Below are 18,567 nucleotides of genomic sequence, written 5' to 3'. Positions count from 1 at the left end.
ATTATTATTATTATTATTATTAGCCTTTTTTTCTTTTTAGAAAAGATTATTAGCCATAAAGCCGTGCAGGCAGAAAAGAATAGTGAAAAATAAAACAATAAGCCTGGAGATGGGAAAAATAATAATAATAACAATAATAAAAATTTTAGGTTAAAAAAGTGATAAAGAGTTTATATTTAATTAAGTTTTTATGTTTAATTCGTCAGGGTTAATACCTCTTGATTACCATGTAAATTAGTCCTAAGGAGTGGGATCAATTGTTTGTAAGTTTTACTGATTAGACACAATAATTTTTTAAGGTAATGCTAAATTGTTAATAGTAAATCACAAGAAAAAAACTTGTTGCCAGAATTGTTGTATTAGCAACTTTTTTTTTTCTCTTTTTAAATAATTCAATAATTTTAAAATGAAAGATCTGAATTTTTTTTTAGAGAGAAAATATTTGAATTTTGAATATTTTATTTGGAAACATAAAAAAGTATCAACAAATCAAACTACATGACTCTATATTATTATTATTATTATTATTGTTAGGGAAAAAAACAACAACAACAACAACAAAAGGAATTGAATTGCCGGCTCTGCAACAGAATTCATGTGTGTCTCTTCTCTTGGCGTTAAGCGTGGTACGTGACTGACCATTACATGCAATAGATGTTTTTATCTAAACAAACAAAAAAAAAAAAAAAAAAAAAATAACATGCAATAGACCGTTTTAAACCCTGGCCTGTTTGGTTATGTTATTTAAATAATAAAAGCTATTATTTAAACAACACAATACATATTTTCACAACATTTTTTCACCCATATGTATTTTCACAACATTTAAACAACATTACTAGAATAATGATACCAAACAGGAATCAGCCCAAAAAAAACCCTTTTACTCTTCTTCTTTTTTAATGAACCCTTTTACTCTTATGTATTCAACACAAGTGGTTGATTTAGACCTGAAGGTGATTGAGAAATAGAATAATTTTATATATACAGCCTTTTTCTTTTCTTAAGTAGAGCACGTTTATAACTCAACATAACGCTTAAGTACAACGTAAGGGCATGCATGTGATGTGAGACATCACGTTCCATAAAATGAATGGTACACAAATGCAAAAGATAAACTTGCTTTCAAGTAAAGGTCCACATCACATCAACCTTTGACAGCAGCTGATCATCACTTTCATTTAGGCTGTGTTTGTTTTGGGTAAAAACAAAATTTGGAAAATATTTTACACTCTTCACTTGTTTGGGTACACATAAAAATATGGTCAAACTGAAAATATATTTCAGTTGACCGTAAATTAAGCCCTTAGAGCCGAAAATTGTTTTACACATTGATTTTACCTTCAAACAATTTCCACCCTCCTCACAAACTCACACCAAGCCAAAGGAACTAGGGAGAGAGCTATCCAAGGTCAAGCCTGTGTCCACCGCCGATCAAGCCCATACCCACCTGCCCCTCTCGCTGGACTCACACCCAGAGAAAGAGAGAAAGAAGACCCATCCCTCAAGCCGAGCAAGGAAAGGGTACTCTGCCGACCCATCCCTTGTCCTCGTCCTCCGCCAATCCATCCTTCGTTCTCAGGGCACTTCGCCGACCCACCTCCATCAACCCATCCCTTGCCCTCACCAACCCATCCCTCATCCTCACCAACCCACCTACGCTGACCCATCTACCTCCATTCTTTTCCCTCAAGACCCACCTCCTTTCTTTTCCCTCAAGATCTGGGATTTTATGAGGTTCATATAGTGTGTTTTTATGTTGTTTACATGATTTGGTTGAGGTAGTAACAATAATTTGTTCTTGGTTGCAATTGATTTGTTTTTGCTAGGATTTGCTTGCATTAAGGTAAGGTTTTTGACAATTTTCTGGAAAATGTTTTACATGCAAAACCAAACACTGGAAATACTTTTTCAAGTGTATTTTATAGAACACAACCGAACAGAAAAAAATATTTTCCTTTCTGTAAAATATTTACACTTGAAAAACATTTTACATCTTGCCAAACGCAGCCTTAACTTTCTTGAACACGATTGACTAAAATTAATGTAATCAATCCTTTTTCTAGATCATAGAAGATCCCTGCAATCAACAAAAACAAAGAGAGATAAACCAAAAATACGAAGAGGCATATAATTCGTAATTAACAAATAAATAAATAACAACAGTCTTCAGCATCAAGTTCATGAGCAATGTTACCAAGGGGACATGTAACATTACATGTCCCCTTTACAGTTTATACACCGCCTATAGTACGGCCATAAATAAGGTTGGACATATATTGGCTGATACAAGCAGTGACGCCCATTACCCATGTTCAGTCTAAGTAGTCACAAAAAGCCTACTTGATACAGCCCTTTTAAATACTCTTCTTTTTAACTTCTTCCTTTTTAAAGTTTCGGATCCGTTCCGCTTTCATGTTATAACAACATATCTATCATCTAATGGTATTGGATAGAATGACTACATTGATTGAATGCATATCAAAGCCAAGACTAAGAGCGGTGAAATGAACAAAATCAAAGGTTGTTTAGGGATGAACTGAATTTTAAACAAAGTTGGATGATGTAATTGAGAGTTTATAACAATAATAATAATAAATTTATTATATTTTTATCGCTAAGTTACAAAGTAAATTTGAATTGCTAATCCTCAAATTCACCAGCTCTCCTCTCAATCAATCCACATACGCTGGGCCCGCTAAGCAACCTAAGAATATCCAAACGAGAAATTTCAATTCTCATTCAACACAACCCTGCCGGTGGCGGTCGTAAGAGAGACTAATCAATGTATGCAAAAACAACTATTTTATATATAATAGCGTTTGAGCGGACATCTGCATAGTCCACAAATTACACCCCCCACCCCACAATTTGGGTAGCATGTGTATCCAACCAAGATTCCAGATGCGTCAAAGCAAAAATCACGAGGAAAGCGTTGTGGCAGGCAAATTAAATCACCCTTCCTAAATTGTCCACAACTTTGCAACTCTAGAGCTACCCAGATATTCAAAAAATAATGTTTTACGCTGCTTGTTGACTGATACTTTTACAGGTTAAATTGCAACATTGGCAAGAACCAGACTTCCCTAACATGAATAATGATTACAGAATTAAATGTGCCTAATTGCATAGAACCCCATAATCATGGGTGCCAATAACCACATGCCGCCCCCTTCTTGCAGTATCCACTTTCATAAAACTTACAAACTCGCTGCCCTTTGGGAGGAGGCCTAAAGGAACCTCCTCCGTTTCCACCACCATACATGGACTGTCTGTTGTTCCACATACCCCTACCTCTACCATATCCTAAATCCCTGCTCTGAAAACCCCGATCTCTAGGACCAGAAAATCTGTCACCACCATATCTCGGTTGGGTTCCCCAAATGCCAGCATTCCCAGCAGAAGCACTCATATTCATGCTTACACTGTTCTCTGCTGCTACTTGACCAGTTCCATAACCCATATTTGTCGTTCTTTGATCTAATCCTCCCCAGCCCAAGTTTGCACCTCCCTGCACTGCTCCATAACTAGTGGCTGTACTTTCTGATCCCACTCTCCAATCTGTGGTACCCATGTCCCAACTTGCTGTAGATGGCGGTGTAGGTTGGATGTCAGAACCAGATTCCCATTGGTTAACTGAAATATCACTGCGCTTTGCATCTCCCTCCACTTCAAAACTTGTGGAGGAATGTCCACTGGACCTCTTTTGAGGATCAAGAACATCGGCCCCAGATACACCACGTGGTTCATCAGTCACTGTAGATTGAGAAGGTACTTGTAAATCACCAGTGGAGCTTAAGGCGTCACCTTTTCCTGGATCAAGGGCTGGGCTAAACCCATCTAAAGGACTCATACAATTTTTAGAATCATCTATCAATGCACCTCCACACTTCATAATTGAAGTAGGGGAAGGCAAGCCATCAAGAGACTCCATCGCTTCAACTTCAGCCAACAGATCTGAAACTGATTCGTCAGCTAAAGAGCAGAAGTCAGCAGGTTCAGTAACTATTGCCTGCCAATTAGATGTATTTGATGGAGGATGGGACGGGGAAGAATGTGTCAGTTGGTCATTTATTGAAGTTGGGGTAGCAGCATGATCACTGATCATTTCAGTGGGTTTCAGAGAAGATGCAGAGACAAGACTGGAGTCCCATTCCTCAACAGAAGGTTTGGCTGGAGTAGGGGAGTACCCACCCCATTTAGCAGCTACGTCGTGAATTTGAGTCCCACCATCCACTAAACTAGAAGCAGTGCTCCAGGAAGGGTCTGCATTTTGTACAGGAACACTTGAAGAAACAGCTTGCTTGTTTTCACCAGCCTGACATTTTGAGTCTTCATTGTTTTGCTTTAGAGTGGGACTGGGCAGATCTGGAATAACAATTTCCTGATTTTTCACTGTTGTTTCAAGTGACTTAACTACAGAGGTAAAACCAGAATTGGAATCCCAGCTGTTCAATGAACCATTTATGGGTGGAGGCCTCTGGCTGTGTCCAGAAGATTGGCCTGAATGGCCCTCACTATCAGATCGGTTCTCATAACCCTGTTCATTTTTAGTTTGACCGTCAGCAGTACTGTTTGAATTGCAATTTCCATTTTCCTGACCAGAATTACTTTCACCCCCATGATCTTTCCTCACTTGATGTGACAGAGTTTCATCAGACTTCCCAGAAAATGCAGGTGGGGTTAATGAACTATTACACAATTGAGGCTGGTCAAGCCAGGAATTATTTCCCTGGGATGAGTCCCAGCCTGATAGAGAAACTCCATTCCTTCTCTCATCGGAATTAGCAACATCTGCAGGTGTAGTCCAACTAGAAGAATTAGAGCCCCATTCATTGCCCCTAAAAACTTCATCATTATTATTACTATAAACACTTGAGTCTTCCTGCTTTGGCTTTGAGCTCCCTTCAACTTCTTTATTGTCTGTCTGAGCGGCATTCATACTCTCACTCCACCCACCATCACGGATATTATCTCCAACATCTGAGGCAACTCCAACTCCCTGAGACAGTAAATTACCATTATCTGGAAAAGGTGGCACTTCATGGTGTTGTCCACTTAATGCATCAGTTAAAAGTACAGATTTATCTTGCTTTTCATTTATCCTCCATATTCTCTGATCAGAAGGGAAGTGCTCACTCCATTTACGCAGCTGCAGCATAGAGAATGGCCCTTGAATTTTGCCAGCTGGGTCCTCGTAGTGCCAAATTTTGTCAGTCTCAGAATCATTAGCAGATTGCTCTGACACTGAAGAAAGAGCCAGTGGTGAAATTTCTGATGCAACCACCACTGCTTGACTATTCCAAGCAATGTCCAATGAACCAGAAGTATTAACCTGGTTTGCTGGTGGATTCCAACTATTTATTCCAGGTGCTTCTCTTTCCTGATTCCAAGAGGATTTGTTCACTGTATCATGAAGCTGGGAAGCACCACCTTCGTCAGAATTACTAGTCATACCAACTTTACTACTCTGCTCACAAGACTTGGTAAAGCTTTTTCTGCTTCCAACATCATCTGATATATCACCTGCTCTTCGTGCAGAGATAGGTTCCCTCCCCTTTCTACCATAGCCAGGAAGTTTTGGTCTCAAACTAACATCTGCACACACACCAGCACCATTACTACCAAATTAAAAATTCAAATTAAAACTTTAAAGATAATATAATATCAATTATAAGCGTTCCATGTCCATAAATCAAAAGTAGGGACCTTGTCTCTTCTCATCTAATTCTCCAGCATTATCCTCAGAGTCATAACTTGGATCCATTTTTGGATCGGTGTGGACTTCAGGAATCTCATTCAGTCTACGCTGACGCTCCTCAGGTGACTTCAGAAGTTGTAATTTCTCCACGCATTCTCTTAATGTGCAACATAGTTAAGGAATGCTTGATAAATTTGTACCAATTTCTTTGCAACATCACAAATATTAAGAATAGAAAATGCTACCAATCAATGGTTACAAGGTAATTCTTTATCAGTGTAGTGTAAATATTTTAACTCATGCTCTATTTTCAATTGCCATTAAAATAATAATAATTGGTAAGTCACACATGCACCCAATAGGTTAACTTCAAAAACAAAATGAAATAAATTCAAAGATTAAAACTTCTCTTTACTTCCCCCATTACCTCTCAACTATCAGATATAATATAAAGTGAAACATCAAGAGATGGCTACAAGGCTAGCTATGCTCTATTTCTACAAGCAGTCAAAAGATCAATGCTGACAAATGAGTGTAACCAACATGAGGTTCTTGAGATGAATGAGGCAGAAAAAATTTATAATAAAAAATGAGCCTTTAAAATATTGAAAATGAGGTCGTTCATCAATCATGCCACATATCATTCCTTTGGGTTCTCAAATATGTAACCAGCAATCCATATAAACATCCAGGAACACATAATCTAAGCAACTTGAATGGGAATACTCTTTATTTTATTTTTGATAGGTAACTTGTATGGGAATATTCTTACTCAAATGAATTTCCATATACAGATATTTGGCATAACTAAGATTAAAAAATAAAAAAACAGAGAAGGCATTTGCTTTCAAGCACCAAGAGTTTAAATTTGCAAGGGAAAATTCAAATATCAAATAGAATGAAACAATCAGAAACAACAAAGGATATTCCTTCTTATGTCCCTTTTCACTTGCTCGATCACGAAGATGATTAAGTCTCAATATCTCTGCTTCCAGCACCTAGATTGCGAAATAAGACCACAACATTCAGCAATGATATTCCAGGGTAAAAAAAACATTTATAGGCCACAACATTCACTTAACGCAATTGTAACAGACTACAAGAATATTTACTACACAAGCATCCTGCATACAATACTGCCCCATTACCCCAGGATCAAAAGGAAAGGAACTCACATCATTCACACTCACTGCTTTAAGTGTCATTGCCTTTGTCTGAATCTCACCCTACAACCAAGAACAAGTTTCCTTTACAAAAGGGATGTAAATTCTTAGGTTGAGACATAGGGGAACATAAGAGTCAAGACTTACCACATTCAACTGTTTGATGAGCCCACACTTTATACTCTGGCGTAAACGTTTGCACTCATCCTGAAAACATAACATAAAATATCAACTACAGAAGCCACCTAGTAAACTCCATTCATGATGCTCCAAAATACTACACGTCAACCAGAGAGTCTCTTTGCTCACAGAATAAAATTATATACAACGATGCTAGTGTGTTTAAGTTGTGCATGTTCATACAATCCAAAAATAATAGAAAATTGAAATAGCACAAATAACGCAAATACTCTTTCAGTTCATTCATTCATGCTAAAGGTGGTAAAGGTAAGGATTCTATCCGCATTTCTTGCAATGGCTTGATCCTGTTATGCAATTTGGATATCAATTCAGACTTTGTATTTATGAAATCCAACCACGGTTGAGTATGTGATCATCCCCCTGAGAAGGACTATAGATCTCTGCGGTTTGGGTTCACAGTTCTGCAAGGTGGTTTACATTTGAAATTCAGGCCACTGATGTGTACACGGTACACACTTGGTGGAAAAGGCTAAAAGAATGTCGGATGTTAGTAGGCAAGTTGTAGATGGCTATACTACTGCTTCAGTGGATGGATTTATTCATTGGGTTGTGAGTTACCCTGATATATCTGATTTGATATGTTCCTTTTATCTCAGGAACAAGCAATCTGAACCAACCATGCAAAGTAATTTTGTGTCTGTACATATGTACTGACACATGTTTGTATATATCGATATATAGGTCTCTACAGCTTTGGTTCACACTTGGGACCATCCAATCCTCTCTGCCTCCCTTCAAACCCATCAAACTCAAACCCAAACCCACCTCCTCCTCCTCTGCACCACTGCCACTACCACAACCACAACCCCCCATCTCTCTCGCCTTCAAAGTTCAACCCCACCTCCTCCTCCCCCGCTTCCTCCACCTCCCTTTGCCAACTATCAAAACTCAAACCCATCAACAACGACACCCAAAATGCCCACCAAATCCAAACCCATTGCCTCTGGACCTATGCTTTCACCTTCAGCTGCATAGCCATGGGTCAACCAGCGATTCCTCCTCCTCCGCTTCCTCTTAGTCTTCTAAGCCATGGGTCAACCAAAAAGGCCCCATCTATGATTCTTTTTATTGTTTTGGGAAAATACATTGGGATATCTGTTGATTATTGTTTTGATTTTGAGAAGTTTTTGTTGTGATTTTGGGATGATAGATAGATTGATCGTGAGAAAAACGGTTTTGTGAGAGAAAAAAGAAGTGAACAGAAGAGGAAGATACTGAAAGAAAAGAAAAGGAAGGAGAAAAGAGTCGTTGGGCATGGGTTTTAATGCATTATTAGTGGGCCCAATTGCTTTAGTGAAAATGAGAAGTAGAATGAGAATAAAAAGTCACTTTTTTTTAACTTTTGACTTCTGCTCTAGAAATGCAAATTTGAAAAATGCATTCTACACAAAATGCATTCTGCAAATCTTAAAATGTCCAACCAAACACCTTAATTTTATTACAGAATGCATTTTACACCTAGAAATCCATGGGAATGTGTTTTTGTAGTGGTTCCAAACACTGCCTAACAGTAGACTAAAATACACAAATCATGTTTTTAAGTTTAAAAAATACTCAAGTAGATCATAAAAACTGTATTATGCACTAACAAATACTTAAATCTGAGTAGGATTTTTTTTTTTTATTCAATTGTTACAACAAGTGGGGGAGGGGCAATTTGAACTTTGATTCTCCTCTAAATGTGAACAGGCAATGCCATTGAGCTATAAGGCTCTTGGCCAAAGTAGTTAACACAAATGAGAAAAAAAATCGTCATAGTTGTTTGTGATGGAAACCATATTGTCCTATTATTAAAAGATAAAAAGGTAGCAACTTTCATTTCTACAAAATGTAGGAGTTGAGAAAAATATCACCTCAGAGAACTCCTGGTTTGAAATCCCCTCGATTGATATGACCTCTTTCTTGTCTAAATTTAGGATTTCAAGCATCACATCTGTAGTTCTTTCTCCAATTTTATATGGTTCAGTCACCTTGCTTGTACCTAATACACAAAAACCTCAACAATGTCACAATTTTGCATAACATGTGTTTTACTGTGTACATTTAGAGGATAGGTGTTATAAAGTCAATACCTACAACTTGTACAAGCCTGTACATTTCTTGCTTTTGGTCATTATTGGGAATTCTTATTCGCACAAATGAGCCAATAACTTTGTCATGAAATTTGTCAGCATCATCCATAAGACTCTCCATCAAATTACGCCGCAAGTAAATCAAGTTAATGTTGTGAACATCAATTGCTGCAAATGCATCTAAATTAATGTGTGACCCTCTCTCATCAGGTCTTTTACGTGTTCTACGCCTCTTATCACTACCTGTCGGAAGTTGGCTATCATAATTCCCATCAGTCTCCAACTGACGTGCAACAGCATCGACAACTCCCGCTCTTAAAATATCATCTGCTGGAGAGTTTTCTTTTATAAGAAAGTGAGATTCAAGAAGCTTGAGCATTTCAAAGTGAGCAACACGTGCTTTTCCAAATAGATTTATAAGCCTTGAATCACAAACAATTTGGCATTTTCGCTGCGGATCACGGAGATTGTTTTTCGTTATATACTCTAGCAAAAGAGCCTGGACATCAAACTGAGGTATCGGGGATGTATCACCATTTTTCATATGCGCAACAAACTCTAAGAGTTCCTTTGATGCCCATATTGAGCCTTCAGGCAGATGCATCCCATTATTACTAACTGATTTCTCCATAGAAAGAGAGTCTTTATTAAGCAGAGGCTGCTTCCTAGTCTTTCTCTTTCTGGAATTATTTGTTTCTATGCCTGTACAAGAATGGTTGAAACTAGAACCTTTGTCAGTATTACCATCATAAACTTCACCTGAAGATTCCGTCTTACAAACTATAGTATCAGCTTCTTTCCATGGATTTTTAGCTCGAGTAAGCTCATCTAAAGTCAAAGACAGTTTCCCCTTCAAAAATATCCAATACATCTTGAAGAGATACTCCCAGCTGCTTTTGTCATCAAAATCCACTTGAGCCTGCACAACATAATAAATTATTCCACATTATCAGCCCTGGAATTTTTTTGCGTGCCCTATCCAAATTGAACCAAGCTGAGAGAGCTTTCTTTTTTTTAACAAGTCCAAGCTAAGAGAGCTTTGCTCACATCAGAAAGTGACCAAAAGAAAGAAAAAGAAGAAGACAGAAGGAGTGTTCAGCATATCAATTCCTTTATCTTTCTTTTTTTCCTTTTTTTTTTTTTGGATCAACAATAATTAAAAAGCGTACCGTGTCCTTATTTCCTTGCAAATTCTCGATCAGCTTCACAGTTCTCATGCATGTGCCACAAAATCCATTGCTTCCTCTTACGCACAGATAATCAGCATCTTTGATACAACCCTTGCACAAAGAATATGTACAAGTATAGCACATATAATGTGCAGCCTTCTGACAACTACTGCATATATGCCAACCTGAAATGCATGAATACAGTAAAGAACAAAAAGTCATACAACCTAAAGATCACAAGTCAAATTACTAATGGAGATTAAAAAAAATGATAACTTCATTTAGTGTATGTTTGAAATGGAGGGAAAAGGTGGGAGAGGATAGGAGAAGAGGGGACAGTAGCAGGAATTTTAGTATATTCTGGCCACCTTCCCCGATATTCTCCTCTCCTCTCCTTCATCTAAGCATAGGGTTAAAATAGCACCAACTACTGAAAACTCCAAAAAAAAAATATTTAAAAACCCAAATAACAGACATAGAGTTCCATTTTTTAAGGTAATTTATACAGGCATGCAATAGAAGGTTTTGACCTGGGACCTCATCCTCTGCCCATTCGCATAGGATGAGAAAAGTGTCATTTTCATTTAAGTCATAACTCATTGATAACTTCACAAAAAAAAAAAAAAAACCTTTTGAGTCTGTTTGGCCCCGCAAAATTCATTTGTTTGGCATTGTTTTAATAAAGGAATTGCCTTTTTTTGAAAACACCAAATATCATGTTTGCAATTCACATATAGTAGGTAGCTTTTTCATTAACGCACTGCTTTTAAAACCCAAATCAAGTTTTCGCACCACGGTATTCTCTAAAACTGCCAACCCAAACACACTTTTTTGTTTCGTAACACTTTTTCCAATAACATTGATTAGTCGTGTATTGGAATACAAATGATATTACACAAACGGAAACCAATGGCATCAAGCATTTAATAACAATCATGTCATTTTGTTGATCAATGATATTTACATCAAGAAGGTAATCTATAATAATAACAATGTACACATTATAACTACCATATAATGCTTATACAACAAACATGCCCCAGCTGAAAGGATCCCCTCCAATTGAATCCTCCCGTTTTTAGTTATATGTGTGACAGGTGGTACTTATTCAATTTTTAAATAGCACATGCCTTACAGCTAAACAAAAATTGAAGGGAATTGGATAATTCAATGGGAGTGATCTTATGCTTCTAGTACCGCGAAATTCGGACACAACAGTAAATGAAACTGTTAAAAACTATCAGATTGCTTTCCTTTCATATGCCTACAGGATAACACAGTAACTGCATTCTATATACAGAGAGAGTTAAAAGAGAATTAGATGCTACAACCAATGACATACCGCAATTCCATTTAGCCCGCGATTTAAAGAACGCCTCGTCCCGCTTAATGCATGAAGGATGGTATGCTTTAGGGCAGCCCCTAACAAGTAATAAACAAAACAAATAAAGTAAATTAATAAGCTTTATTTCTTTCTCTCTTTTTTTCTCCTTTTGGGTAATGGAAATGAAGAAATGAATAAATAAACAAAAACTTAAACCCTAACCCACGCTTTCGTCGCCCATAAACTTTTTTCAAAAGCCAAAATCAGCTCATTTTTACTCTTAATTGAGCAACTTTCAGTTTCACTGTTCTCATTTCTCAAGCCCTAAATAAATTAGCAACGAAGAAAACAAAGCAAAAGAGGAAAATTGGCGATGAAAGACTCTACTGACCGGCGATCACAGAGCACGAGGCTACCACCATCGAAGCAAATGAAACACACGTCCTCTTCGTCCTTCTTCTTCCTCGGCGGTGGCGACGTTATGGTCATCTTCGGCTGACCTCTCGGCGGTCTACCACGCTTTCTCTTCGCCACCACCACCGTCGTCGTCGTCGTCGTCGTCCTAGTAGTAGTCGTAGGAGTAGTAGTATCCGGCACCACCGGAAGGGGAGAAGGCTCCACCTTGTTCTGCGTCGTTGTTTTCGTCATCATCATCATCAACTCCACCGCCGCCTTGGAAGCGTCCTCCGTCGCCGCCGGTGTAGCTCCGACGAGTTGGGAATCATCGATATGACATTGATCGACGCTCATGAGGTCCTCGTCTCTGCTCTGCTCCGACGAATTGTCAAAGCAAGGCTGTGATTGCCCTCCTCCATCTTGAATACGCGGTTTGTAAAGAACCAAAGCTTGTTGATTTTGATTTTGACTTAGCTGTTGCTGTTGTTGCTCTTCCATGCCCGAATTCGGGGAAGTGAGAGACAGAGCGAGAGAGATTGAATTGTTAAATCTAAAATCGGAGATTGAAGGTTAGAGGTTAGGGGTGGTCTTCGAAAACCCTAGACCTTGGGTCGATTGGGGAGTAGTGGGCACATGGAAATGGACTCAGTGTGGATGTGACAGGGCATTGTTTTTTTTATTATTACTTCTTTTCTTCCTCAACTTTTTTTTTTTTTTTTATTTATAGAGAAAGTGAAATGGAAATAGAAGGAAGTTGAGTGCAGAACGACACCCAAAGACGGTCAATTGGGATTGGCTCGAATTGTTTGTGCTGGCACTTTATAGTCGCTTAATGTTGTAGCATACCACACGAGTTACACACTGTCCTCTTCGGCTCCAGTTGGAATTATATATTATGTTTTGAATTTCGTAAAAGCACTGTTTCTTTTACATTTGTGTTTTGAAATCTGTAAGTATTGTTTTAATTGTAATTATAGAATAGTGAAAACACCAGTTTACAATTATAAACACCATCTTTTGAAATCTGTAAGCATTGTTTTAACTATAATGGAAGAATAGTGAAAACAAGATTTCAGGCATGTGTTATCTTCACTCCTTAATAGCACAATATAACAGTTTTCGGTTAATGCCGTTAAGATAAGTATTTATTAATAAATTATTTTAAGAAAGTTTAAATATCACTTTTAATTATAATTGTAAAATAGTGAAAATACATTTTTAGATGTATGTTATTGTAACTTCTTAATAGTACAATAATATAACAGTTTTTACTTAATAAAAGAATTAAGACGGATAAGATATTTATTAATAAATTATTTTTAAAAAGTTTTAATATTATTTTTTAAAAAAATATTAAAAAATTATTAAAAAAGTCAATTGCTTATTTTTTGCCATAAAAAAATTTTAAAAACACTACTTGAATCAATATTCTTAAAATATTAGTTGATTTTTTAGTGGTTTTTCAGTACTTTTCTTTTTTTTTCCTGTTAATGGTACTTTGTCTTCTACTGCTTCTTTATTTTTTTATTTTTTTATTTTTTTCGTAACTTTCTGCCTTGAAGCGTCAAACGCGGCTCTTGTGAGACCTCATTCTCCAATCTCGAGCACCACGTGGTCAGTGGGCACCTAGAAAAGGCAGGAGATTGTCCACTGGGGTCCACTTTGGACATGTTTTGCTTCAACGCCTAAAACATGATCAAAACAAAAAACTACTCTTCTCTCTCTTTCCTTCTTTTTTTTTTTTTTTTTTTTTTAAATCTTTTTCCTACATTTTTAGGTTCAGCCCCCTTTTCCATTTTGCCTAGTTAGGATTTACAAGGAAATGAGACTAGTTCACAAAGTCAAGCACGCAGTAAATTTCATTCCATTTGCACAAGAAGTTTATCATAAGTTGGCATTTTGGATATATTTATTTATTTAATTCACCACTTTGGTGAATCACAATCTCAGTTTGTTATGAAAATATTCTTCATTTGTTTTGTTATAAATTTTTTTTGAATATATTGTCAATATTTTGCAATGTTTGTTTTACAGTAAAATCTTAATTAACTTTTTTTTATTTTTTTCTTAAAAAAAATTGTACATAAAAAAAAATTTACAACAAAACAAACCTAAATGGAATGTAGTGAAAAAACAATAAAACTAGTTTTATAACAAAATTAATAACATTTTCACAATACCTAATATGTCTACTAAGTCACATGCAAGTAATTAAAAATATTAATTATAATAGATTATAATGTGCCAATAATGAGATGGTATATAAATCAAAATATATGAAATTGTTATGAAAAAATATTTTTTTACAATAAAAAAAGGGTAAAATATCATTTTCGTCCCTAAACTATCACAAAAGTTCGTTTTTCATCCCTAAATTTTCAAAAATTCTATTTTCGTCCCTAAACTATCACAAAAGTTTGTTTTTCGTCCCTAAACTTTCAAAAGTTCTATTTTCGTCCCTAAACTTTTCCAAACGTATTGATTTTCGTCCCTCCCACATCAGCACTCTGTCAAACCACGTCAGCACTCCGTTAGAACTTTTGAAAATTTAAGGATGAAAATAGAACTTTTGAAAGTTTAAGGACGAAAAATGAACTTTTGTGATAGTTTAGGGACGAAAATAGAACTTTTGAAAATTTAGGGACGAAAAACGAACTTTTGTGATAGTTTAAGGACGAAAATGATATTTTACCCATAAAAAAAGATTTACTAAACTATTTTAAAAAATATATAAAAAATAATAATTAACTATTTTGACAACTTTTTTAATTTTTCATAAAAAAATTTTTAAGATGGCACATTAACCGGAACTATAAAAAAATTAATATGAGAGTGCGTGGTGTTTATGGGCCTTCAAATTTTTTTTATTTTTTTTAATTGATTGATATTCTACTCCCAATACGCAACATGGGAAAACGGGACCAAAAAGTTCCACGCTAGACCGCTATAAATAAATGTTTAAATTAAAATTTTGAAAAAACAAATAAGTCTAAGATTCCATCATTGTCTTGATTCATTAGCATATGTCAGAATGCCTTTCCAAAAACAAAAAGCATATATGTCAGAACTTGGTTGGATATTTATAGATGGTGGGTTTGGCCAGACAACTAAAGATTAGAAGAATAACTAAAATCAATACTTTTACTGACATACCAAATTTGAGAGTGAAGTTGGTTTCTACTTATTGTCATAATTTTTACAACTTACCATTAGTTAGCAAGATGTGAAATTAAAGTCTATCCTTAGAATATCCCTGGAATTGCTGTAATAAGATTGTGCTTCAAGATAAGATATATCTTTGGTTTATCCAAACTATATTAGAGAGCCGAAAAAGAATTACGTTTTGCTGAAAATATTTAGCTATGTGACACAATACTGACAATTGTGCTGACTGCTAAACGACTAGCAAAAAAAAATATAAAGAAAATATGAGTTTTAAGGTATAATTTTTTAAATAATAATACTAAGCAAACAATATTTTTATAATATTTTTACAACAAATCTTAACTACTAAGCTTTTATTAATTACAATCTAAGCTCACTACTTAAATTACTTATTTACTCATTGGTAACAATTTGCCATGTTACTCTTTTTTAATATATGCATCAAGTTTTTTATCTATAGAAATTACCTCTGACAAATATATGGGTTCTAGACTTCAATTAATATAACTAGTAAAATTCATCGTCGCTAAAAACATTTTAATCTATATACTTATAAGACTGTTTTATTTATGATAGGCCATTGGGTTTGTTTGGTGGGATATTTTTTAAAAGGTTGTTGTCTTTTTAAAACTCATAAGCTATCTTAATCAAAAACTTGTTTTAGCTTTTCGTCAATTTTGTTTGATCTTTCATCAATTTGGTGAAGGAGCTTATATTTTTTTACTACATATTTTTAAAATCTTTTTTTTTCCTCACATTTTTAAAGTATGAGTATTTTTAGTACATATTCAACTAAAAGCAATAAAAAAAAAAATTAAATAAGTCAATATCAAACGCACACAAAATCTCATATCACTAAAACATTTCAATCTATATACTCATAACACCGTTTCATCTATGATAGGTCATTGGGTTTGTTTGGTGGGATAATTTTTAAAGGGGGGTTATGTTTTTCAAAACTCATAATCTATCTTAATCAAAAACTTTTTTTAGATTTTCGTCAATTTTGTTTGATCTTTCGTCAATTTGGTGAAGAAGCTTTTCTTTTCTCTGTATTTTTTAGTGAGCTTTTAATAAATATGACAATAATTACTTCTCAAAACAATTAAGAGCTTTTAATAAACATGTCAGTCATTATTTCTTAAAATAATTAAGAGTCATGCTAGACATAAATTTTTCATATAACTCACCATCATTTTTATGGGAAATATAAAAATCTATTAAAAAAATCAATTATTTTTTTCTTTTCTCATAAAAATTTTCTAAAAATATTTTTTAAATTAACGTCCTTAATACATCTATTAACTTTTTTCCCTTTTTGATGGTTTATTATTTGTCTCTAGATTTTTTCAATAATTAAACTTCTCTCTTTTTCATTTTTGAGAAACTCTAGAAGACTATAACCAATGAAAAAAATTTCACATTTTTTTACAATGTTGTATTGTGGTGGACTCCAAGTCTCCTAGTCTACTGTAATGTGGTGTGAAATTTTATATTTATAATTCAGTGTATTTAGCATAGCTCTATTTATTTTCTTTCTTTCTTTCTTTCTTTTTTTTTTCCCTTTGGGCTAACTTAAACTTCTCATAATATTAAAAGGTTTTAGTTCTTGACAGGTAATCATGCATGTGGTTATGTTATGGCAACGCTTTTTTTATGATCTTTACTATATTGATAACAAATTCTGTTATTTATTGTCAAAAGCATAACAAAACAAAACACCATAAGAAGATTATGTGAGGGTTTGGATACAGAGGCACGGCGCGTTTCCTTTTTTTTTTTGTTTTTGTTTTTTTTTTTTTTTTTTTTTTTTATATATATACATTTGTTCTTAATGATTGTTTTTTATCATCAAATTAAGACATTGATTGATTTTTGGTGTAGGTAAAGATTGAAACTCAGACATCTTATTCAACGAGAAGAGATTTTATTAGTTGACTTAATTAGAACTCACAATTTGATATCAAAATATTACAAAAATGCCATACTTAAAAATAAAAAAGTAAAAACAATTTTCAGAAAAAAAAAAAAAAAAGCCCAAACAAACAGATTTTGGTGGTTCCCAACCCTTTATTTCCAAAATCATAACATTTGTATTATTAAACATGTTCAAAGTTACTACTTTCTACAGACTCTTAAACTATATGTGAGTTTCGGTTAGCTCAGTTGGTAAAATCTTTGATGGTTGTATAAAAGATTTGGGATTCAATCCTTACCTGCACCAAAAATTGATTGGTGTCTTAGTCTTATAATAAATAACTATTATCGAAGCAGACGCCATAAGTTAAAACACTAAAATATTCTAAAAAAAAAAAAAACTGTATACATGTGCTCCTTTATAAAACTTGAACAATTGACTAGATGTGCTCACGAGACATATCGTATTTATTTATACATTATGTGTATAACTACTCAACTCTTTAAGGTCCATTTACATAAGCTCCTCCTCAGATTTCTTTCTTTGCTCCTCCTAGATATTTTACATCAAAATGAAGAATAATCTCTCAGGGTCTCAACTCCCCACCACATGGAGTCATTGATTGTTAGGATTGTTTGGTAATCCATTATTAAAGGCACCAGCTAAGTCACAGAGAGATGGTACTTTGTCCAAAAGTATGTATCGTACGCATGAATCGAATGTAGAGGCGCAAAACTCCGCGCAGTCCACACCACATAATATACCCGATTTTTTATATTTACGTGTACAATCTAAAGTCCTTTTTTTTTTTTTTTTTTTTTTTTTTTTTTTTTTTTTTTGGGGGATCTAAAGTCGTTTTGTTTTTCTAAAGTAGGTACAATTACAATCCAGGTTTTTTTATTTTTTTTATTTTTATTTTTTATTTTTTAATATATTTTTTACAAGATAGAAATTATACTTTGGTATAGTCTAAGTATATGTGTGTGAAACTTTTTCCTGAAGACTTGAATTCCGACTCTTACCTTCTACATCTCACAAGTATTTATATTGGTAGAGTAACCATCACACCAATGATGCACCATGGTACAATCTGGATTTTTTTTTTGCCTAAAGAAATAATAAGTATAATCCTAGTAATTGGAGAACGAGAGATTATTTGAGGTCATTTTAGTATCATCCAAACGATAAGAACGCATGCCAAGCTTGCTACTCTGGGTCCGTTTGGATAGTACTTATTGTTGCTGAAAGTTGATAAAACTGATTGTTGCTGAAAACACTGTAGCAAAATAATTTTTAAATGTGTAAATAGTATTGTGGGACCACTTTTAATATTAAATATTGCATAAACAGTACGTAAACAGTACACACACAGTACACGCACAGTAATTTTGTCCCCCAAAGTCAACAGCTGCGGCAGAAAAAAAAAAAAAAAAAAAAAACAAAAACAAAAAAAAAAAA

General features: G+C 34.7%; 1 protein-coding gene across 1 annotated transcript; it reads right to left on the bottom strand.

Moving 5' to 3' along the window:
* Window positions 1–2,786: 2,786 nt before the first annotated feature.
* On the bottom strand, window positions 2,787–12,731 carry LOC112033591 (zinc finger CCCH domain-containing protein 44). The gene is made up of 10 exons (XM_024066373.2): window positions 12,022–12,731; window positions 11,649–11,728; window positions 10,307–10,491; window positions 9,138–10,056; window positions 8,919–9,046; window positions 7,012–7,071; window positions 6,877–6,927; window positions 6,629–6,699; window positions 5,710–5,864; window positions 2,787–5,598 (listed from the first exon to the last, which is right to left on the bottom strand). The coding sequence occupies exons 1-10, from the start codon at window positions 12,522–12,524 to the stop codon at window positions 3,143–3,145; spliced, it is 4,608 nt and encodes a 1,535-aa protein (XP_023922141.2). The 5' UTR covers window positions 12,525–12,731; the 3' UTR covers window positions 2,787–3,142.
* Window positions 12,732–18,567: the final 5,836 nt, after the last annotated feature.

This window comes from Quercus suber, unplaced genomic scaffold (genome assembly GCF_002906115.3).
Source record: "Quercus suber isolate HL8 unplaced genomic scaffold, Cork oak 2.0 scaffold_780, whole genome shotgun sequence".
Lineage (NCBI taxonomy): Eukaryota > Viridiplantae > Streptophyta > Magnoliopsida > Fagales > Fagaceae > Quercus > Quercus suber.
The sequence above is the reverse complement of the archived record's forward strand: the minus strand, read 5'-3'. Positions and strand labels throughout refer to the sequence as shown.

Bases quoted from the DNA above. Each gene is read 5' to 3' on its own strand.
- LOC112033591 (XM_024066373.2), bottom strand. From the start codon at position 12,524: ATGGAAGAGCAACAACAGCAACAGCTAAGTCAAAATCAAAATCAACAA. The intron at 10,057-10,306 runs GTACGCTTTTTA...TATGTTGTGCAG, and splicing joins TGCAAGGAAATAAGGACACG to GCTCAAGTGGATTTTGATGA. The intron at 5,865-6,628 runs ATATCCTTTGTT...ACTATGTTGCAC, and splicing joins GAAAAGGGACATAAGAAGGA to ATTAAGAGAATGCGTGGAGA.